The sequence below is a fragment of the Xyrauchen texanus genome, chromosome 5 (genome assembly GCF_025860055.1).
Source record: "Xyrauchen texanus isolate HMW12.3.18 chromosome 5, RBS_HiC_50CHRs, whole genome shotgun sequence".
Lineage (NCBI taxonomy): Eukaryota > Metazoa > Chordata > Actinopteri > Cypriniformes > Catostomidae > Xyrauchen > Xyrauchen texanus.
This window is the reverse complement of record NC_068280.1, coordinates 19590712-19615248: the sequence shown is the minus strand read 5'-3', so window position 1 is coordinate 19615248 and position 24537 is coordinate 19590712. Positions and strand designations below refer to the sequence as shown.

The 24537-nt window shown below is 37.0% G+C and overlaps 1 protein-coding gene across 1 annotated transcript in view; it reads right to left on the bottom strand.

The window, feature by feature from the left end:
- The window catches only part of LOC127644395 (LIM domain only protein 7-like), a 60383-nt gene that overhangs the window by 9257 nt on the left and 26589 nt on the right, over window positions 1–24537 (bottom strand). Inside the window, exons 15-29 of the mRNA XM_052127540.1 lie at window positions 20428–20697; window positions 18375–18489; window positions 14829–14990; window positions 13642–13814; window positions 13395–13458; window positions 10697–10722; window positions 10451–10558; window positions 7540–7629; window positions 4458–4672; window positions 4172–4216; window positions 3126–3181; window positions 2869–3031; window positions 2228–2497; window positions 2066–2098; window positions 21–129 (exon numbers count right to left, since the gene is read on the bottom strand). Of these exons, the coding sequence (XP_051983500.1) occupies window positions 21–129; window positions 2066–2098; window positions 2228–2497; window positions 2869–3031; window positions 3126–3181; window positions 4172–4216; window positions 4458–4672; window positions 7540–7629; window positions 10451–10558; window positions 10697–10722; window positions 13395–13458; window positions 13642–13814; window positions 14829–14990; window positions 18375–18489; window positions 20428–20697 (1899 nt within the window). The remainder of the gene's footprint in view (window positions 1–20; window positions 130–2065; window positions 2099–2227; window positions 2498–2868; window positions 3032–3125; window positions 3182–4171; window positions 4217–4457; window positions 4673–7539; window positions 7630–10450; window positions 10559–10696; window positions 10723–13394; window positions 13459–13641; window positions 13815–14828; window positions 14991–18374; window positions 18490–20427; window positions 20698–24537) is intronic.

Below are 24537 nucleotides of genomic sequence, written 5' to 3'. Positions count from 1 at the left end.
CAGGTGACCTCCAGTCTCACCTTGAAGCAACCAATGTGAAAACAGAGCTCCAGGGAGTCGATGACCATGGCAGCTCCCTTCCCCAGTGGCTGCTCACACCTCGAGCACATTCGCCTGCCACTGATAAGCCTACAGTCACCACATGCCAGTGTCAGATTTCAAAGTCAGATAGAAGACAGCATTACTCTGCCCTTGCCATGATTTTACTACATGTATCGAGAGAGGCAGGCGGCAGACATGACAGTACATTAAGGGCCTAACAGAGGGAATAATTGGAATAGCATACTACACTTCTTTCACTACTTTTTGCAATATGCATAAGTAAATTTCTATGTACAGGGAATACCCTGATGCCCCAATTCATTTTTACAAATACAAATCATACCAGAGCACACTGTGTGGGATGCTGGATCCACACTCGGCATTGTGATAATAAATCCACATGACATTGTGAAAGTGTCAAAAGGAGTATTACAATTTTTACATTACAGGGTGTTAAAAGTTTTAGCATTAAATTGACTTAATTTAATTGGAGAGCAAAAGGTGAATATATTTTGTTTTTTTACAAAACAAAAACAACATATGATTTCCAAAATTATATCTGGACTCCAACAATTCCTGCATTAAACATGCAACAACAAAGAACCATACTACTGTTTGGAACATTTACCGTTGACTATTGTGCAGTAGTCGACCAATATGCGATAAATGCGAGATGTCAGAATTTTTCATTATCGGCAGATACATTTCCACATTTGTCAGATTGGTTTTTCAAGCCATGAGGGCACAGAGAATCGCCTGCTAGCAAGTGAAAAAGCTGTCAGAAATTTAAAATGACCAAACGTAGTTTGTTTTGTTGTTCCGTAATATGACTAAGGTCATTGATACAGATTATTATATTGATACAGATTTCCCAATTTAATTCTGATTCACAAGCTCCTGATTCGACACTGATTCATATGGGAATATTTCAGTTATAATGTCCATTTTGCTTACATATGAAAGAAATGCCCTCCAAGCTAATGCTGTTAATTATACAGGTGACCTTTTAACTAGGTACATTACAAAAATATTAATTTCACCAATTATATTTTATTAGTTTATCATTTTGGCTGTATAATAATGAACAAATCTATGTCCTCAATCAATAAATTTGATAATATTTTACATAATTTGTACCATTTACAGGTATGTGTTAAAAAAAAAAACAATACTGCCTCTTTAATAAAGCTGGCATTTCTGTAAAGAGCATCCGTTAATGAGCGCATGTTAGCGAGAGACTCGAACAGCTTCATCTCATCTGTCCTATGTGTGATTAGAATTAAAGGTTTCTATGTTGTTGTTTTTGATCAACTACTGAATGTAAAAACAGAAAGGGCATTAAAAGGGAGATAATTAAATGACAAATAGGTAGCGTGGATCTTGTCTTTGGACAAAAACACACATTGCATGTAACAACTTTTATTCTCAACACGCAGTGAAAGGATCTTGCTGCTGCAACCACTATACTACACAAACATTGGCAAGCGAAATCTAAACATTTACCATTCAAAGTTTAATATTCACGATGTGCTTTTTGCAATTAGATTGATACATTTTTGTGAGAATATGCGATTGCCAACCGCTTGCTGAAATATTGCGTGCACTATTGTTATTTCCTTCTTCTAATATAACAATTTCTTTATGCGCAAACAAATAACTTAAATTGTATAACTATACAGAAACTGCTATCTAAAATGTACTAGTAATTTTTTTAAAGTTTTTTTATTTCTATTTTTACAAAGTTAAAGTTTTGTGTGGAATTGAGTAAGTATAGTGCTAAATGGGTTTTTAAAGCAATTTTATGTATATGCTATTTACCATATTAAATTACATGATATATCAGCTTTATATTTGTCTAACGGCCACCATTCTCTCAGAATATTGCTATCCCATATTAAAAAACCCATATCGGTCGAACACTTATGTGTACCATTTAATGTACTATTTTACAGTATACACTATGCATTGTGCAGTAAGCAGTATGCTATTCCATTCTGAACACAAGCAGTAAATGCTAAAATACCTGGGGTTAAACATCAGGTAGAGTGAGATCCTTCTTCAGAAAAGAGAGCAGCACATAGTTTTCTTAAATTGGGCAGTGGTTTTTGATAAAAAAAAATAAAAAAAAAAAAAGCACAAAATCATTATGAACTACCCCTAAGTTTAGGCCATAACCATTCCATACCTGCCACGCTGCTGAGAGTTGGGGCATGACTCTGGGACCAACGGCTCAGTAGAAGCTGTGATTGGTGGAGTGGGAGAATTGGAGGCAAAAAAGGAGCTCTGTTTCAGACCAGTAGAAAAGATGGCTGAGCCAGGGCCCAGGCTGCTGCGTCCACTTCTGTAAGTGATCGTAGTGCTGCCCCTTGCAGAGTGAGGTCTGCTTGCGATACCTGAAGAGTAAGACTGCCTGGACCAAGAGTTACTTGAGTGAAGGTTGTCCATAGACTCAAATCTGTGATGAGGAGGAACAGATTCAGATATTAAACACTCACTTTGCAATTAAATAGTGCTAGGAAATTGTTTTGCTAGGTCATTTCAAAGAGCGGTCAAGGAAAATGTCAAATAGTTCTTATGTGATTCTCTAGGATACTTGATTCTTATTGGCCAACTGCAACATTATGTGGACAAATAATTTAGTAAAATGACCTCTAAAATGCATATTTGACAATTGTCCCCTGCAATCAATCTCCTAGGCTATACTAGTTTCATATCTCTCATAGCACTTTGTGGTCTTTCAACTCGAGAATCTAAACAGTAGAAGGACATAGAAAATATCTGAATACATAATAAATGGAAAAAAGATAAAGCCAAAAAGGCAAGGACCTTCTGATTGGTGTTCCCAATGTGATGGGCTCTTTGTTGATGCCGGTACTGCGCTGACGGATCCAGCTGCTGTCTGTGAGGAGCGGTGTCTTCTTCCTCATCTCTTCCAGAATCTGCAGACGTTCGTTTTCTGCCTGCGACAGCTGCCCCTTCTTACCGCTTCCTGCAGCCAATGAAGGAAAATGGCAGAAAAAATTACTATAAATAGTGGTACCTGGTAGAGTTCAACTTACAATAACAAAAAAAAGTAATCAGACCTTTTGCATCTTGTTTGTGAAGGCTTTCAAGTGTAGGAGTTGACTTTGACTTTGTCCTATACACAATGAACAAATAAACAGCAATGAAAAACTAGCACCACTCCAAGCCACACTGGTAAGGTGAAGTGTGTATTTCTGCACCACAACTGGCAGCACGCATGCTTCCAAAAAACTCCACCACCCCTTCAGTCTTGCCCAATCTTCCACCGTTTGGACAAACAGGCTGTCCCTCACCAAAATCATGCTGCTGGTTGAGCCAAATGTTCACACGTTAAAAAACTAGGGATGCACCGATGATTCGGCTGCTGATATTTATCTGCCAATTATTGACCATATTAAAACAATCTGCAAATCAGCAATAAGAACAAAAACAGATACGAAAAAAATTATGTAACACACTTTTGTAAAAACTCTGAATTCACATGCACAATCCAGAAACAGCCACAATATGTAGAACGGCAAGCACTCCTAAGAACATGCTATATTTAATTTTTTATTCAGTCTCGTTCTCACACTAATGCAGGAAAAACACCAATACTTGATGTGACAGTTGTGAAAATGGCACTTACCTTTAAACTACATAAGGAAAACAATCCAAATTGCTTTGAAACCAGCAGACTTTCACTTCTGAGATATCGGTATGACTAACCATTAATGTTGCATGATTTATTGAATAAAGATTGAAATTGCAATATGGTTTTGTGTGATGCTAATTGTTTTAGTCATTCCTAAGTAAAACAGTGATCTTATGACAAAATAAGGTAAATTGCAAAATATCAGTAATCGGTCTATAGTTTTTGTTAAAATCAGTATCGGCAACAAATTTTCATATCAGTGCACCCTACAAAAAACAGAAATATTCAGAAAGCAGCAGAGCTTCAGTGTCCATAATTCTGCCTTATATGTTTCTCTTGAAATGGGATAGAAGTACTTTAGCATTAAAAAAAATGTTTTATAAAAAAAATGATCAACACTTCACCTTTAAGATACTGGAAAGACAAAAAAGTAATTAAAACAAGCACATATAGCCCACAAAGCAAACTGACCTGTCAGAAACTGTAAGCTTGGCAAACCCATAGGACTCCTCTGGCCTGAAGCAGCACACGGTAAGCAACAGCAGCAGCAGACAGACAGATATGAGAAATAAGCAAAGCAGCAGCAAGATTTACATATACTGTACTTGGACCACATAGAGTACAACTCCACACATAATGACAATACTATTTCAGTCTAGATTCTGAAATAAACATTACATAATGATGGTATTCTTTGCATTAAGAGCATCATATAGCTGCAGCTTATTTTTCAACTTGAATGCATTTCAATTCTTACCACTGATTCTTTGTTGTTGAATCACACTCGGTTTCTGCCTTCTGTGAATGGTGTCCTGCTGCTATTTGCAGAGTGGTCTGTCTGTTCTGTGTTATCCCCACCTTCTCTGTATGCTGACTAGGTGCCACTGAATTGGAAGCAGTGGATTGGTTGAAGGGAGGTGGAATATAAGGCGCTGCATTTCCATTTGACATAACATTGTGGGTTTTCTGCTCCTAATGCCCATAGGAGGAAAGTGTTATTATTCTATTTATCATGTATAATGGTTGCTGAGATTTAAAGCAACAGAACCACTGTTATGCATCGTTAGAAACTTTCCGTATCGTGCCAAGTTTAGATATTGTGTAAAATGTAGGTCTGCCCCCGACCAAAGATTTTTCTAGTCGACTAATAGCCGTTAGTGTAGTGTAAGGCATTAGTTGACTAGATGTTGCATGTTTTTTATATTAATTTAATTACTTATATATTTTTGGGGGGCCTCAGAAAATGGTTTGAGTTCCAGGACTAAGAATGAATAAGTAACATTGATAACACTGTTTTACATTACAGAGAAATACTAAACCATAATAATGAGCCTTTAAAATATCAATTTTACAAGCGCACACAAAGCGAGAAGCAGCGACACTGGCAAAAGCAGTAATGACTCTGAATGTGTCGGAAAAACCAGCAAGGAGACTGTCTGAAAATGTTGTTAATTTATAGAAAGAAATGCACATTAGGGTTGTGCCGACAGAAGATGATCTCGGCGATCGACGATGGTCAGAGTGTTCGCCAATAGCTGATGCCTTTGATCAAGACGATATTTGGCTCGTTTTCCCAATAATGTATTAAATAATAATAATAATAATAATAATAATAATAATAATAATAATAATATCACATTACCATTACAAATAATGGTTATAAGGGATGCAGTATTGTGGAACACGCACATGTAAAGGGTTCTCACTCTTTGTTTGCAAGAACAGCATCATCTATGAGTGCTGCAAATTACTTCACACCTCAGCTCAGGAGGTGCTTTGAGTTCAGTTCTTTATTGCCACAGAACAGTTCAGTGACTACAACTCTGCAGCCTATACATATGTGATTAAAACATAAAATACAAAAACACATTCACCTCAAACCAGGATTTATATTTCAGTGATTATCATCATAATCATCATTATAATTATTATTTTTACATTTATAATTGTTTTTGTCTTTGTTTTTGTAAGCAATTTTCAGCAACTTGCATGTTTAAATGGATAGGTGGTTTGTTATACAAGTTTTTTTTTTTTAAATAAATAAAATTTTCAATGCAAAATCACTAAAGCAAGAATATTCACAGATCCCTCAGCAGACAGCGAGGACTTGATGTAATTGGATATTGCAATATACTGTACACTAGCAGCCAAATGTTTGTAATAAAATGTACAGGTTTTGCTGTACTCACCAAAGTTGCATTCAACTGATCACAAAGTATAGTAAGCATATTACTGATGTAAAAAAACAGCACCATAACTTTTTGAAAAGTAATTTTTGTTCAAATCTAGACAGACCCCATTTCCAGCAGCCATTACTCCAATACCTTATTCTTGAGTAATCATGCTAAATTGCTAATTTGTTACTAGAAAAATCACTTACCATGTCAAATGCAGCAGAGCTATTTGATTCATTAAAACAAAGCTTTACATTGTCTTTGAGTTACCAAAGTATGCAATAGACTGGCAAGTCTTGAGGTCAATATTATGTAAAAATGTTTTTTTAAAAAGGCAAAAAAAGAAACCGCTTTCTCTAGAAAGTCATCATTGTTTTGAGGAATGATGGCTATCATATAATGATGACAACTAAATAAATAGTAGAGAATGCACAGATGAAGTAGGTTCTTTGCCAGAGAGATGTTACCCTTCACTTCCAGTTTCATTAGAATTTTTTGTTAAAATAAATAAAAAATTAAGTTCAAAGTTTGAAATCAAGGCGTCTCGCTTTGTTGTGTAGGCTTAACCCTAACCCTGCTTAACAAAAATTACCCCATAGTACCACCTAGCATTCAACCAGCAGAAATAATGGGGTTCGTCGTTTTGAACGTGACCAACTGACCAATCAAAACTTGGTCGACCAAGACTCTTCTCATCGACTGATGTTTGGTCTACTATTAGGGGGCAGCCCTAGTAAAATGTTAAATGTTTAATTTACATGCCAAGATGGACAAGAAATAACACAGTCCAATAAAATACAGTACTTAGGTACTTAAGATAGGTCACAAAAACATTTGTCTTAAGAAGGTTATTTATATCTTCAGCTTTAGTGTATCAGTAGGATATATACATTTTAGACTCAAACATTCCTTTTGCAAATAGAATAGAAGAACGGGCACCCTGCAACAGATGGCATGACCCCCACAAAGCCCCCAACTGAAAATAAAGTCAGTCTGGTATTACATGGAGACAAACGCAAATGAGGCAGAATAAATAGATTGAAGAACTGTGGCAAATTATCCAAGAAGCTTTGAACATCCTATCTGCAAACAACCAAGAAAAACTGTCCAGCTGTACCTCTGAGAATTGGTGCTGTTTTGATGGCAAATGTGGTCACAATAAATATTGATTTAGCTTTTTTACATTTACTGGACTATGATGTTAGTTGATAAATAAACAATTAAATTGCATTATTTTTTTAAATCACCCTCACTATGCAACTTTTTTTGCAAGTGCCTAAAACATTTGTATTTGTAGTAATTGTTATCTTCAGGATTTTATTACGAAATGTATATGCGCTGCCGTCTTGACCAAGAAGAGATTTTATTATCTCAATGGGACCCTTCCTGGTTAAATAAAGAATTTAAATAAATAATAAAAAAACAAATTGTGAGTGAGTCATGAATGGCCTACACAGCATTGAGTGTAGATGACTTTGTCACGTTGGTTATTTAGAAATGTTTTTCCAACATGAGGGTTGATTTTATCTAACTTATTTGTTAAACATCAATACCATTCTGATTGCCACTTGCTTTTGACATTATCTCCTTGCTCATTTCCAGAGATGTTAAAATTTGTAAGCTTCAAAAGCTCCAAAATCTTTTAAGTTATAATAGTCTTCTTACCTCAGGACCCCTGAGCTCCTCTTCATAGACTTCCTGCTGAGCTCTCCTCCACTCCTCCTCCAACTTCTCCTGATCACGACGGTACTTCTCCTGAAACACACCAAAGCAAAAATATAGTATACACATACACCTCAGATTTGCCCTGACAGTATTGCCAATCCAGACACCTTTTTGGCTAATTTCACCTTGCAGCAAAATGACAAGAGAACGTAAAACCAGCAGTGCCATTGCCGATAAAAAGTTTAGACACTTGATTAAGTTTCTATCTCATAATTTTAATCTACAGGCTTATTACTTATATGCTTGTTATGAAAATATAAAAATATTTTTTTTTGCCTTAATAAAAAAAAAAAAAAAATATAGTATTTGCAATTGGTGAGTTGGACTGAATAGAGAAGGAAAAGCAGCCAAAAAAGGTCCAGCATACACCGATCAGCCACGACATTAAAAACCACCTGCCTAATATCGTGTAGTGCCAACCCGCATCTCAGAATAGCATTCAGAGATGCTATTCTTCTCTCCACATCTGTACAGAGCAGTTAGCTGAATTACCGTAGACTTTGTCAGTTCAAACCAGACTGGCCATTCTCGGTTGACCACTCATCAACAAATCATTTCCATCCACAGAACTGCCACTCACTGGATGTTTTCTTGTTTTTGGCACCGTTCGGTATAAATTCTAGAGCCTGTGTGTGTGAAAATCCCAGGAGATCAGCAATTACAGAAATACTCAAAACCAGCCCATCTGGCACCCATGCAATTATCAAATCAGCCAGTCATGTGGCAGCACTGCAGTGCATAAAATCATGCAGATACGGGTCAGGTGCTTCAGTTAATGTTCACATCAACCATCAGAATGGGGAAAAAAATGTGATCTCAGTGATTTTGAGCATGGAATGATTGTTGGTGCCAGACAGGCTGGTTTGAGAATTTCTGTAACTGCTGATCCCCTGGGATTTTCTGCTTGATACCGATTGGTTGACACATTCTAAGGAGTGCAATTATTCTTCCAAGTAAACACACGGCTATAAAGTAGTTCCAGGTTTTGACCGCATAACGGTTCCATATCACTTCGCCAAATTATTTCAAAAGAATCCTACATGCTACCACAGCAAAATAAACAAACAAAGACACTGGTTAAAGTAAATCGGTTAAGAACATCAAACAAACAATGTCCATAATATCCTACATTTATTTAAATTTTGGTTGAAATGCTCCCTAGTCTCCCCCGCACACACAAATATATACATACGCGCACGCCGCGCGCACACACACACACACACACACACTAGTGTTATGACCAACAAATAGAGCCATACCCCCGTGACTTGATCAATACAATGGTTTCTATTATCTGAAATAACTTTTAATATGTGAAACTTGTTTCAGGGTATTTCCCCCTAATCAGCCTCACATAGATATGTCCAGGACAAGCATTAATGACGAACCCTGATACACACACACACACACACACACACACACACACACACACACACAATCCTCCTTTGGCAGCAATAATCTCAACCAAGCGTTTCCGGTTCTCAAGGAATTTTGGACCATTCTTCCTTACAGGACTGCTTCAGCTCAGTCATATTCTTAGCATGTCTGGTGTGAATGGCTCTCTTGAGGTCATTCCATCAAATCTCTATTGGGTGTGGTCTCTGACTGGGCCACTCCAAAAGGTAGATTTTCTTATTTTGAAGCAATTCTGTGGTGGATTTACTTTTATATTTAGGGTCATTGTCCTGCTGCACCACTTAACTTCTACTGAGCTTCAGCTGGCACACAGCCAACCAGATTTTATCCTGTAGGAAATCTTGATAAATTTGGTAATTAATTTTTCCCCGGATGATGGCAAGCAATCCAGTCCCTGTAGCAGCCCTAAATCATGATGCTCTCTCCATCATACTTCACCGTTGGGATGTGTTTTTCATACTGGTATGCTGTGCCCTTTTTATGCTATACTTAGTGCTGCATGTTTTTTCCCCAAACAATTCAACCTTAGATTCATCAGTCCACAAAACATTTTCACAGTAGCGATGTGGAGAGTCAAGGTGGTCTTTGTCAAACTGCAGGCATGCAGAAATGTTTTTGTAGGAAAGCAGCAGCTTCCTTCATTACGTCCTACAATGAACACCATGCCGGTTTAATGTTTTCCATATAGTAGACTCATGAACAGAGATGTTAACCAGTTTTAATGATACCTTCAATTCTTTATAAGGTAAAAAAAGAACCCTAGAGTGGCAGCTAGAGCATTTTGCAGCGTGCCCTTTGAGTCATCTTTGCTGGACGGCCACTTCTAGGGAGAGTAGCCACAGATCTAAATCATCTCCTTGTGTTAAATCATCTAATTGTTGACAGATGCATATCTAAGCTCATTGAGATAACTCTGTAAACCTTTACAGCTTTATACAAAAGCAACAACTCTTGATTGTAGGTCTTGTGAAATCTTTTTTTCTATGGAGGCATGGGCCACGACAGCAGATGCTGCTTGTGAATAGCAAACTCAAAATTTTTGAGTGCTTTTTATAAGTCTATGTAGCTCTAACCCACACCTCCAATCTAATATCATTAATTGGATGCCAGGTTTGTCAATTCCAGACTTTGAGCTTTTGTTGACATCATTAGCCAAGTGGTTCACATACTTTTTCCAACCTACACTTTGAATGTTTAAATGTATTCAATATGTACAAGAACAATAAAATAATTTGTTTTATTAAAACAATGTGTTTGTTCATTATTGTAACTTAGATGATGTTCAAACCAGATTTTAAAGATAAATCTATACATAAATGCAGGTAAATCCAAAAGGATTCTCATACTTTTTCTTGCCAATGTAGATTCAATGCTCCATGCATGTTGTTCACATAAACACTGTTATGGTAAAGAAAAGACTGTGATTTGGTGGTACCTGCAGGAGGAGCTCTTGCTCCATCTGCCATTTCTCCTGCCGCCTCCTCTCCTCTTCATGATCCCATGACCAGCCAGAGGAGGAGGCACTGATGGAAGGAACCTGCAGCTGTTACCAGTAAAAGAAAATATAAGATAATGTGAAAGAATGATCATGAAAACAATTGTTAAAGACTAATTATTTTTGATAAGTGTTTTGAAACCTTTGTATTACAACATCCAATACTTTATGCAATAATATACTTACATCAGAGATGTCAGACTCCGAGCCTCCTAACAAACATAAGAGGTGAACACAGAGATAATCCATTAGAATAATGCACACATAGTAAATTTCTGTAAGACTGTAACCTGCTCATGCATTTCAGTAGAGACACACACACACACACACACACACACACACACACACACCCTTCCCTGCTCATATGACATTAAACTGTAACCAAAGCCACCATGACCAAGTGAGCGCTCGACACATTCATACTCGCATGCTAGTATGTAGGCTTTAAACAAAATGCAAGAGACAAACAGGCTGAGAGTGCAAAAAGCTTCTCAGAAGAAGTGCATTCTGTAGCATTTAGAAAAAACCTGTGTGTTTTTAATACTGTGATAGTTTGAATAGACAAGAATAATCAGATAACCACTTAAGGCTGATTAAAGCTGAATGTTTAATAATTTTTTTTAGCATGGATCACAAATTAACCATTTACACATACATATAAAATAGAGCTGTCAAAATGAACGCTTTACCTCACGGAATAAATTTTAACAAGTTTGACATGTACATTTTTCTTAATCGCGATTAACGCATTTACGTTCATAAAGCATTAACCAGCATAAATACTGGACGGAGTAGGGTGGAACCTTTGCGATGTGTCCGCCTGAAGTTATTACACTGACCCACACATCACAAACACACATAACAGCCTTGTCAGTGTACAACAAGGATTAAGAGGTCCTTTCCCCTTTGTTTGATCAAAGCAAGCCCAGAAGGAACTTGTGATAGAAACACTTTGCAGCCACTGTATTGCACAATTTAATTACCACAGAAGTACGTCAAGTCTTAACTATCACAAAATACAGAATGAGATGTTGTTTACAAGCGCTTTTCACGTGGAGTTCAAAGTGTCGCTAGATGCGGTCACTGACCCGAATCATGGATTTACTATTGCTGTGACAAAGCGGATAGCCACAGTCTGCCAGCTGATTAATATTGTGAAGGATGAGAGTTTGAGATTTAATGTGCACTGCAATGAATATACAACCTATGGTGAGACTAGCTTTCAATTGGTTAACCTCCCACTTAGACAGCGAAACGTTCACATTAATTTAATTGGTAATATTTTAGTGCATTTCTATCTTTATAATGTGGAAAGTTTTGTTTAGAAAAAGATAAAGCATAATATAATTACATATTCTTTTGTGCTTTTGAGAGAGAGAGAGAGCGTGAAATTTCAGCACTTTCAAAATATGCGATTAAATTGGAAAATAATTATGAAAAATCATGCGATTCAAATTTTTCAAATCGACTGACAGCACTAATAAGAAACAAACTAATCGAAACAACAGTCCTCAGATATACACTGATGAGCCAATACATTATGAACAATCAGAGGTGCACCGAATAACATTGATCATCTCCTAACAAGGCCACAAGTGAAGTTCTGGGTTGATTAGATGGCAAGAGAACAATCAGTTCTCGTAGTCAACATGCTGAATGCAGGAGAAATGTGCAGGAGTTAAGACCTGAGCAACTTTGACAAGGGCCAAATTATTAAAGCCAGACAACTGGGTCCGAGCATCTCTGAAACAGCAATGCCTGAGGGGCGCTCCAGGTCAGCAGTGGCGAGTACCTACCGACAGTGGTCCAAGGAGGGACAAAGCACAAACCAGGGACAAAGCACAAACCGGCAACAGGCTCGGTCAATGCACAAGGCTCATCAATGCACGAGAGCAATGAAGGCTATCCTGTCTGGTCTGAACTGACAGAAGGTCTACTGTGGCCCAAGTCACAGAAAATTGTAATTATGGTAAGGAGAGGAATGTGTCACACACTGTGTATCGCAGCCTGCTGCGTATGGGGCTGCAATCCGACTGAGCATCAGTGGGATGGGCTGGACCAACAAGGTCTTATAAATTCCATGTATCAGCGGGTCGCCGCTGTTTTGGTGGTACGAAAAGGACCAAAAGCATATTAGGCAGGTAGTCATAATATTTTGAATCATCTGTGTATATCAGCGGTATTACAGTAAATCACAGCACACAGAAAACACAGTCTTCATTTACCACAGAGATAGACCCAGGAGCTAACACTGGCACCTGAAGGACAGAGCATTAGCTTTAGTGCAGCTTAAAAGCTTTAAAAAAAAAAAAAAGACAAATAGGGTAGCAGCAAAATCAGACAGACTTCACAGCATGGAGAGGATCAATGTTAAAAAAAAAATTTTTTTTTTTCAAAAATAAAAAATAATTTATGCTCAAACATTACAGGTGAAAGTCACATTTAAATACATGCTTCAATCATTTAGGCCCTTAGAATGCAAAACAAGAAAACCCATCTACCATTGTGAATTCAGACAGTCAACATGTCCCTCACCAATACGCTAAATTAAGAGTGTGCTTGATGCAATTAAACCACCGCATATTTAAATTAATAAACCACAGTCCTTAATTAGGCATTTCACTTTAAATTGCTACAGCCTGAGCATTTTTAAATGATGTTACCTCTTTTCTTGAAAAATTCTAACTTCCTCCTATGATTTTTCAAAGCTATAAGTTCATAGTCTAAAACATAGGTGGGGAGAGAACAACAGTTCAACAAAACTTTGAGTATTCTCACAATGTTGGTCAAATCTCTAAATTTTGTAATGTAACAAAGGACATCTGAAGTTCAACCATGTGGAAGGAGAAAGGTGTGTTTGCAAAAAGAGTCTAAAAGCATTCACCTTTGTTTCTTAAAGCAACAGGATTGTCCCGGAAACTTATATTCACCATTTTAGAAGGCACTCCCTGTGAAAGTTTAAAAGAATTTAGTGTAACATTACATAAAACAATTACAAACTATGTAAATTAATTACCAAATAAAGCATTGAATGGTATGTATTGAAAAAAAACAAAACTGACTGACAAACAATCCACTAGATTCATCATATTTCTGTCCTGCCCATCATCTAAGTTTATCAAGAAACTCACATTAGCAGGCTGTCCATTGACCGGTGTCTTCGCCACAGTCTCCGCTGGTGAGTTTGAGTTTGTGCTGATAGACATGTAGTGCTCTGGTCGCCCTACAAGTGTTGAATTGTCACTGGTCAAATTGATGGTCTTATGGCTCTTGTATGGGAGGGAAGGGTGGCCAATGCCCCAGTCTGTCAGTACCCAAAACATAGTACATAAGCAATTCAGAGACACCAGGTTACATGTTAGTAGACTTGTCTGTGGTTTAGCGGATTCAATCGGAGTTTGATAAGTCAATTGTAAATACAGGGTCATTTTAAGTGAACTTAGGGGTGGGCAATAGGCACAAATTTATGTTACAATGGTTTCATTTTTTTCTATGAATGATAAGTAATTGTACTCAAGTGGTGACGTTTTGCATAACGTGACAAACTATACTTAAAAATGGAAACCATTTAATTATTTTCTACACGATCTTCACTTCAATAGGTTTTTTTACCCACACGTAAGTGAACTAACGGACAAAATCATACAGTTTGATATATGCAAGTCTGCAATCTTTGCTTGAGAAGTTAATGAAATTAAAGCGTGCTCAAAAAACACGCAAATTATAACCTCTGATGACAGTGAAGCAAAGATGGTTGGTAGAGTTGAGAGAACTAGTGAACCCGCTGGCCTTTCTCAGACATTTGAGACCACACAGTGATACTGACAGACAGACAGACAGACAGACCACCTTCCAACAGTGAAAGAAAAGCAACAGGAAAAGCACATAATTCTGGAATAGCACAAATTTTGTAACATTTTTCAGCACGTTTATCTTCAATGAGCTGATCCACAATCATGCAAACGCAGAAGGCTTCATACAGCAAAATACCCAGCTAAAGAACCAAACAGCACCACTAGGTTTCAAGACATTTCTATGTCTTTCAATATCTCTTAATATGTGGTGCCAGAAAGAGTGCCAAATATTTACAGTAAAGGGAGGCAAAAACCCACTCCAATCATATTAATATCTGATATGTGTGGTGAAAGTCTTAAAGCTATTCCTTTGATTGTAGTACAAAGTTATTTCAAATAACATTAAAATAATTTTTTTTTTTTTTTTTTTAAATATTAAAAAAAAGTGAAACTATGCTGTGGCTGAAATTATGCTTTGTGCACAAAGGATTGATTTGACAAAACAGTTTTCTCCACAATCTCACCATTCTGGCCGTGGCGTCGGATGTCCATCAGTAAAGAGCCCTTTTGTTGGGCTGTGTCCATACTGTCTTTAAACTGCTCATAATTCATATCACCCACCCTGCATCTGCCCAGCGCCACGATCTCATCACCCATCCGCAGACCACACTGCTCTGCTGGGCTTCCTGTGTATTGGGGTGGAAGTCAGTCAAGGCTGTGCTTTAAGCCAGACTGAGAGGTTGTGAGAATTTGTAAAAAAGTCAAGTTTACATCTCAAACAATACAACATTTATTGAACACAAATCCAGTTCTTGTTGTCAGTTAGATGAATAACGATCTCATGCGGTGTAAACTGAAGCACTCAAAGCCTCTCAATGAAAGACATACACTTTTTGACCTCTGCTCATTATGGTTACTGAAAAATTTAAGTCATTACTATATTTCAATGAGTCGATCAGAAGTGTTCTTTATGCTACCAATATCCAGCAAGGTACACTACATGCCCAAAGGTAGGTGGACACACACCACACCCAGAAGAGTCAATGCTATTGTAGCAGCATTGGGAGAAGCAACTCCCTATTAATGCCGATGGTTTTGAAATTGAATGTCCTTTATAATATGTTCCATTTTACAACTTTCAAGAGCCACTTCCACACTAACACCCCGTCTACACCACAAGCAAGTGATACGGCACGACAAAAGCAATTCGCTCCCATAATAAATCAATAATGCTGTCTACACTGGATGCATGTCGCGTTGCACCGACAGCGAGCGGCCATTTTGCCATACATATGCTGCCGCTATTCCTACAAGAAAAAAAAAAATGGTTTAGAACATTAGTTGACGCGTCCAGTGTAGACAGCCTCAAGCCAATGCAACATGATGCGACATTGATCACATCTTTTCTAGACAGCGTGTAATATGTTTTCAGTATGAAATTATATTTTCAAAACGAATGTGGTACTAGAGAATGTTTACTAAAGTCTCAGTTTTCGGTATAGCCTTTCCTGTGTGGTTGATAGGCGCAAACATATCAAAATGTATGTGTTTTCAACCAAACATCTATTAATGTGGATGTGGCCAACAATGCTCTAGAACAGAATACAATACAATAAAGAATCAGCATTTGCTCGTGTTTCATTGGCCATGTACACACTACAAAGTTCAAGAGTGGCAGCCGCACTTAAATTGAATCCCCTAATTTTTTTATTCCATGTGTGTATGGAATACAGGAGTTACTCCTGCAATTGCAATGATTGACAAGTGATAACCATTGCAACGTGGCAGTGCTTCACACCTGTGAACAAGAAACAACAATGCCATCAGTTTAACCCATTTTGTTAGCTATTTTTGAGCAAAGAGGATCCACCAGCGATGTATTGTATCTGGCATGGTTTAGTTAGTCTAGCTGCCATTGACAGAATCACCGCGTTTTGTTTATCTCTCTCTCTGGTCTGTAATGTACGGCAGTGGTTCTCAACTGGTTTTGCTTCAGAACTCAGATTTTACTTTGGACATCAAGTGGTGACCTAATACAGTACCAAAATTGTTGATGATACAAAAAGTTAACCAAAATGTCAGTAAGTCAACCATTGAACTTAATTCGTATTACAATGAACACCATAGACCCAAAAGCATGAAACATTATTAACAACATAGGCTGAGGAACCGTTTCAATTTACTGGATAAATAACAACAGGAGTGTGGTTTACCAGCCTAACCCAGTAGAACAATCACTGGGCCAGATATTATATTAGTATTAACCATATTACCAAATGAAAGATAATTAGGAGTCAAAATACAGAAGACTTTGAAAGTGTAGCCTTTGAAGTCAACAACAATAGATATGAGAAGCGTATTCTCCACCCTTTTAAAAGTTGATGAGCCTATATTTATTTTCCCATTCTAACTATGCATTATATTGTTAGTTTCATTTTTTACCCTGCTGTCTGTGATGCCATTAAAACAGACCTGTTCAAAATCACTGATATAAGGTTTACCTTAACATTTTCAAGAGTTTATTTGGCTGTAGAATGCTCCTGTAAATTGCTGAACATTGTGTGTGTACAGAACAAGATTAAGCACTAAAAGGTGAACCGATAAACGTATTTAGATGCAGTGTGTACTAGGCATGTAACGATACACCATTTCAAACTGCGATACATAGCCAAAAGTTTCGCTCAAACTTATTCAAATATTAAACATAATCTTTTAAATCATAAACGCCACAAACGTGTCTGACACTGAAAAACAAAAAGCAGAGCACTAAGCAACTTAAATAACAGCACATTTATTTTGTTTGATTGTTGAGAAAAACTCCCATGTTCGCGTGGGTTTCCTCTGGGTGCTCCAATTTCCCCCATAAGTCCAAAAACATGCAGGTTAAGTGAATTGGAGACTCTAAATTGCCCATAGGTGTCAGTGAGAGTCCCCAAGCCACTGGGGGTTGCGTCAGCAAGGGCATCCGGCATAAAACCTGTGCCAAATCAAATATGTGGATCATAGATTGTCCACCGTGCCAATCTCTAACGGGAGCAGGTGAAATAAGTTTGAGCAGGACATGACCACTTTGTTTGGCAAATTCGACAAGTTGTACCACTACAGTACAATCTACTTGCTGTTTGCCATCGATATTCTCACCCATGTACTGTGTTGCTCTGTTTACCTGTGAGTGCTCCGTGCAGCCTCTCTGGGGAGGAGACTGTTCGGCAGCTCTCAATATTGCACTGCTTGGTTTTAAATTACACTATGATGCGTTTATATATCGTACGATACATATGGTATTGTATAGGGAGCGTTGTATCGTACAATAAAATTTTTTTTTTTACAACCCTAGTGTGTATGTGGCCATTGATACAATGAAGGTTCTTAATGTAGTTTAGTGTGTTGAGTTAATTAAATTCTGGTGAAGGAGAGCAACCTGAGCCTTTCCAATAACTCAACATGGCACATCTGATAAAAATGATCAGTGGAGTCATCTCTTCTATACAATGATATACATGAAAGCTGATATAACGTAACAGCTCCTCTTCATTCAAAGGACAATCCTTCACTCACGACAAAAGTGCAAACAGGACTGGTTCCAAGTCTTCCTTAGTTTAAACAATCAGACTAATGCACAGTAAGAAACACCTTCACTGTTCTCTATAAATCATTCATCTCGGTCTCTTAGCAGACTTCAGAGAATCACACACTGTTTCCAAAGAATACAAGGATCTCATTCTCAAAAATCTAAAGAGACAACAAACTACACTTTGTGAGGGACACACTGGTGTGACAATTAATATCCACAAAGTCTTCAAGCAAGTAAAATCTAAAATGACAATGCAGCAAAGAGAATAAAAATCTCGAGTTCTGTAAAGACTTATAAAAAGGTGTTTCATACCAATACCTCCATAATTCCACCACATTTCTCTAAAAAAAAGATTCTAACTACCATATATGGTGAAAATAGTCAATCACATCTAATCTGATTGATACACCGCTCGCTCCTTATTGGTTCTCATCTCAACCATTTAAAAGTGAAATGTCAGTCATAAATGCCTCTAAATTGAACCTATGAGTCTTACCTGCTTGGACAGATTTGACACGAGCACCAGTTGAGTCCCAGTGAGCCTGAAATCCAAAGTCTCTCCTACTATTGGGCTTCTGATTCAAGCAGACTCTTATTTCACTTTGACCCACCTGAAAGAGAGAGAGAGAAAGAATGTGACACCTGAGGATCCCATGACACCATGGTTTCCTCAGGAAATCTAAGGGCGAAGGCTCCAGTCAGTACCACACAAACAGTCCACTAATTCTGATTATTACATAAGTATAAATCAACACACTAAAGGGCCAAGGCTCTCAGTAGAACACTCTTAAATTTCCAAAAATTATATTTTTTTTTTTAAATCAATAAATTATCAACGATTTATTGCAGTTGCCTTATTAACATGTAATCATGTAATCAATAAAAAAGTAACTATTCCAATTACAAGTTTTAAAATGTAATTTAATCAAATTACAAGTAATTTATTTTGTAATCTGATTACATAATCCAGATTGCGTGTAATCTGTTACTACCCAGTACTGACCGTTTTTTTTTTACTTAAAAGTATATAAAATATGATCTTTTCACAACCCAGACATCAATAGGTTACATAATTTCACCAGGCCCCTGCTGATTCTCACACTTTCTTGACAGACCCTAATATAAAAAGTGATACATGTTTAACAGTTATCATTCACTGAATCTAACATATCAGAGTAGGTCAACCGATATATCGGTTTTACTAATTAATCAGTGCAGTGTGTTGCTTTTTGGAACTATCGGTTATATGCAAAAGTCAATGCAGATAGGTTTTATTTTTTTGTCTGTTTTTTTGTTCCTCGGTTTCTCCGTGGCTGGCACTGAAGGCTTCTTCAGTTTAACAGCAGCCTAGCTATCTAGAGGTGAAATAAAAACAACCTCTGTCTCCATGTGGAGTTTGTTGTGCCATATGACAATGCAATGTATGCAGTACACTTTATTGTTAGATACAGTCCTGATACAAAAATATAAAATAATCAACAATCAATCATTTAAAAAGGTGCACTCAACATTTGTCTTTGTGTCATCTTGGACACTGACACCTAGCGGTCTGACACCACTGACACCAGTGGTCTGATGCTATTGTAGAAATTTAAATAGTAGGTGGTTTTATAACTACTGCAATTGCTGCTTTGGAGAACTGCATGTTTGACGACAAGGTGGAGAGGATGCAAACATTAGATTTTTGAATTGCTAGAACAAGGTTGCTAGAACAAGGTTGCAAAATCAAGGATGGAAACTGCTCAACTTTCAACTAAATTTGGCATACTAATGATTCGTGCAGATATGATGCATTTTTAATTTTTTTTTTTTTGGAAGGTTGGGGGCTCCGATTTGTTACAGTAGGGTTTTAAAAATGAGCGCTCAGAAGAGGTTAAGTAGATATATGACAATTAAAATATAACGTTAATGTACGTGTTGATTATGATTGACCATGTCCCTAGAGAAAAGAAAGTCTTTTATATGATACTGGATGACCAAAATACTGGACAATTATGATAAACAATCATTGATGATCTACTAATGATGCTCTACTGTTGATGAATTAACACTCTAGGAGTTTTTTTAGACTATATGACATGTTTACTTTATAGGGTTTAAATTGCAATACATTATTAGATGTTTTCAAGACTGCATATTTTGCTTCCTTTGTGAGAGTGTGTGGGCTGGGAGCACAGACATTTCAAAATAAGAGTCTTCAGTGTATTTCTGGTTCTTTAAATTTAAAAGTCCCACGTTGTGCACCAAATGTTATTTATTTATTTTTATTTATTTTTTTACAGTTATTATTGGGATTTGTTGCACAATAAAATGCATCTGGGATTAAAGTTAAAGTTGGGCTAACCAAACCCTGACCCATCACAGGGAAGAAAAACCTTTAATACATTGATTTTGAAAACGATCATATCCACCAGCTCAGTTATCCATCTTGGCAAGATCCAATATCGGTCAACCTCTATTTTGGACATCATACCTGACTTATCAAGAACACTTTCAAACTCAGACAGGAAATCAATTCTCAGATTGGATCAGAGATCCAGGCAGCCTACCTTAACGTCCTTGCTTTCTGAGGCAACAGGAGATTGCTTAAGAGAAGCGGCAACCGTCACTTTAGAGACAAAAGACTGAATGGGAGGTCCTGATGACCTTTCATCTCTTTCTTCCCCAACCTCCTCTTTCCTAGTATGGATTGGATGATTGCTTAAATGAGAGTGGTCCATGTCTGCAGAGGCTGTGAGCTTTCCTTGACCACTGAGGAAAGAGGGGATCAGGGACTGGTCTCTCTGCCCACTCATCAGACTTGTATGAGAGTCATCCATCTGGAAACCAAAAGGCAAAACCAGATAAATATTGAGACAACTTCTGCAAACACTTCAGCACTGACAATGCAGAGATACCTCTGTTAGATATCAGGACTCAAAAGGCAGATGTTTGATGTTTTATAATTTAATATATAATAAAGAACCTAAAAGAAATTTACACATCTAGGAACCAGACCTTCCTAGGAGTATTTCAGTATTGCTTAAGGCTGGGTATAAACTATTATTTCCCAATGCATCGTGATCTTGACTTGAATGTTCTCTGTATCAAATCTTCAATTCCAAAAATCAATCTTTTACTCCATGCAACAACCCTCTACAACACAAGTAAATCACTCGTATATGTGATCAAATTTCTATAATGCCTGGGATCAGCCACTGGCTGGTAAATGTTCAGATTTCACTCATTAGTGATTGAGAATCCTTTCATTGCGTGTCGAGAGTGTAAAAAGTTTAGTTATGGTTTGACTCGTTTTGTGTTAGAGTATGCTTAAACGAAGCAAACTGTTTGCTACTGAATAATATCCCTTAATATCCTATCCTCTTTTAATATGAGTCTAATAACATCAAAAACAACAAATAAACATATTCTAAATCACAAATGCTGTAAAAAGCAATTCCAATAATCTCTCGCCTATGTGCTCAACCAAAGCATGGAGACACTTGAAGAGACAGTACTGGATTTTAGCATAAGTTCTAAACGAAGCAATATAAATACTTGTAAATAGTACAAATTCTGCATGAAAACAATAAATATGTAACAAAATATAATATGCAATTGCATCTTATTGATGGAATAAATGTATTTGTAATTTTTTTAAACACTAAAATGTGATAAGTTATGTAAAACTAATATTACAGATTACAAAAATATAAATTTTATTTACAAATTATATTAAGGTTATGCACCTAGTTCCAGCATTAATTCACCGCATTAGCAGAGAACAGAATTTAATTCATACGCAAGCAAAATGGACATTATAACTGAAATATACTCGCATGAATTGATATTTAATTGAAATCGAATCAGGAGCTTGTGAATTGAAATCAATACCCAGCCCTAGTATTGCAATGAACAAACTCTGGTTATGTGGGAAGTGTTTCAAAGACCATCTGGTGCATGTTACACAACAAAACTGGGAAGCACTTTCTTGATCTGGAAAGCTCTTATCTGATTGCTGACCTGTGTTGTGTTAGAGAATAATGGACAAGCGTGTGCGCGAGTCTGTGTGTGCCAGAATCTTGTCATGGAAAAGCACACACAGACACCAAAATACAGTTATAGCTAGGGTTTCACAAGACACCAAAGTACAGAGCAGTAGTAGGGGTTTGTTCTATTATTAATAAGCAAGCCACAAGATGATCAGGTAACAAGGAGTAACATTAAACTTCACACAAGGAAAACTGCACAAACTGCCACTCTTCCTCATGCCCCTCTTTTTCCTCATAGACAGTGAGACACTAAAACCTTTAGAGGACACACAATAGTCTTCAGGTGAGTTGATAAGTGTACGAGCCATTGAGAACCACAGCATAGTTCAGGTGAACCTCTATAAAAGTTCCAATTAAAAAAAAAAACTTTATGGAGACCCCATGAAATGGCTGTCCTGTGTTGATGTGCTGCATTTCCTATTGTATCCCCACTAAATGTTTTTAAATATCCAATATGCTTTCATTTACATCACAACCATGAACCATGATTTGCTACTTGCTAGTCAATTGCAGATGGTTGTAGGGGGAGGGACATTCTCATTATAGAGAGCAACAGACTGAACAAACATCCATGTAGTATCCGTGGGTCATCACTATTTTTGGTTTTCCAAGTACATAAAGACTGTACATTTTAAATGCATACATCAAGCTTAGTCAGTTTTTCCAACTTTTAAGAGTACCCTAACAGCTAGACCACTTGTGTAAAAGACATGGAGTATGGATTTTACTCCTCGTCTATAAACTTTGAAGCCATCTAGATGCTAAAAGAACTCCTAAAAGTCCAATTTTAATTTAATTGGGCCTTTAAAAGGAATAGTTCACCCCAAACGATAATTCTCTCATTAATTTATTACCTTTATGCCATCTCAAACTCATTTGATTTTCTTTCCTCTTCAGAACACAAAGATATTTTGATGGAGGTGTTTTGGCCATACAATTCAAGTCAATGGGGTCCAAATCTTTCAAGCTCCAAAAAGGACATAAAAAGGCAGGTAATCCATACATCTTGAGCGGTTTAATCCCTCTCCTCATAAGCAATATGATTTTGAATTAGGAAAATCAGATCTGGTCTGGAGGTTTTGGTCCACTGCGTGATGATTATATTATAAAACGAAAATTTTATTAAATGATGATTATAATAATAATTATTATTATTATTATTAATTATACACTAGTAATATATTTCTGTAATAAAATCTTAACTTGAACAGGCCATTGCTATATGGTCAAGTCAGGGCCAGAGCTGGCCAAATTGATGCCCTACGCAGAGTTCCAGGTGATACGAGCGTGAAGTGATCATCTGTGTTCTGCGACTGCTTTCGGGTACTTGAATAACATATAACGTGCCAGTAAGGGCAGACGATGGACTTTCTGGTGCCCTCCTAGGGTAAGATGGTGCCCCACTAGGGAGTTGGAGCCCTACACGGACTGCGCAGTCTGCTTATAGGGAACGGTGGTACTGGGTTAAGTTAAATCAAGGTTTATTTTGGCTAAAATCTGCAGGAAGACATTTTTACACTCACAATAGCGGTATAATGTGCTCTTAATTGTAATATCTTCTCTTCCTTTGCCCACAAATACCTGGTGTCATGAGGTGCAATTATTTTTATTTGTAGATTAACTTGTAGCACCCAAAGATATTTGGAATTAGGAAAGGTTATTTCAATAAGTTTTGTAGAAGAGTACTCTAACGCATAAGAAAATGAGTAATCAATAACATGAAATTTAGAATGCAAGTTCAACCTTCAAATCTCTTTTTCAACAAGTACCATGCATAAACAACATCTAGAATAAAAAATGACAAAGCATTTGCACTCACACATAGAAACATACATTCCAAGTCTTTTAAAGCGATACAATCACTTTAATGACAGAATATTATTTTTGGGTGAATTATTCCTTTAACATCATGCATCCACAGTGCCAACCAATGCAATGAGTTGCAACAGCAAGATTTAGATGAGAGAAGAAGTTTTAATTGCTGCCCACAAAAGGCAAAAGGCACATGTAAAATCACTACTCGAATATTGCTGTTTGATTTTTCTTAGCCAAATATTTAAAGCTGAACAAGTACTCGAGCAACAGAAGTGAAAGTACAGTGAATCTGGAGCTCAGCGCATAATCATTTCATTTAATAATCATAATAAATGATTATTAAAGCTCAGCGCATGTCAGCAAACGGAACCAAACTCAAAGTACATCGGTTACTAAAATTGTGAATCATATCGATCAGTGTAACACCAACTTTAAAGCTAGCAGCGTGCCCACACTATCTATTTATTTATTTTAAAATTGCAGCCCTTTGCGGTTTAATAATCGCACAAGGTCATACAATATTTCAATAATATTTAGATTAATTGTGCAGACCTACTTCTCACAATATCCACCAGGCAGCACATGGAAGGAAAAAGATCAACTGAACCAGCATGCAGTAGTAAGTAAAGTAATACTAAATATGTTTGCTTTACCCAATATAGTTACTGTATAGGTGGGGGAACAAAAAGCAACCAGTATCTAGACTAGTATCTCTGGTTCTATACTCTGCTTAAGCACTTCCATTTTAAAGTAGAGGTGGGAAAATTATAATTATTATTTTTTTGCACAGGGGCAAACACAGAGCACAGAGCT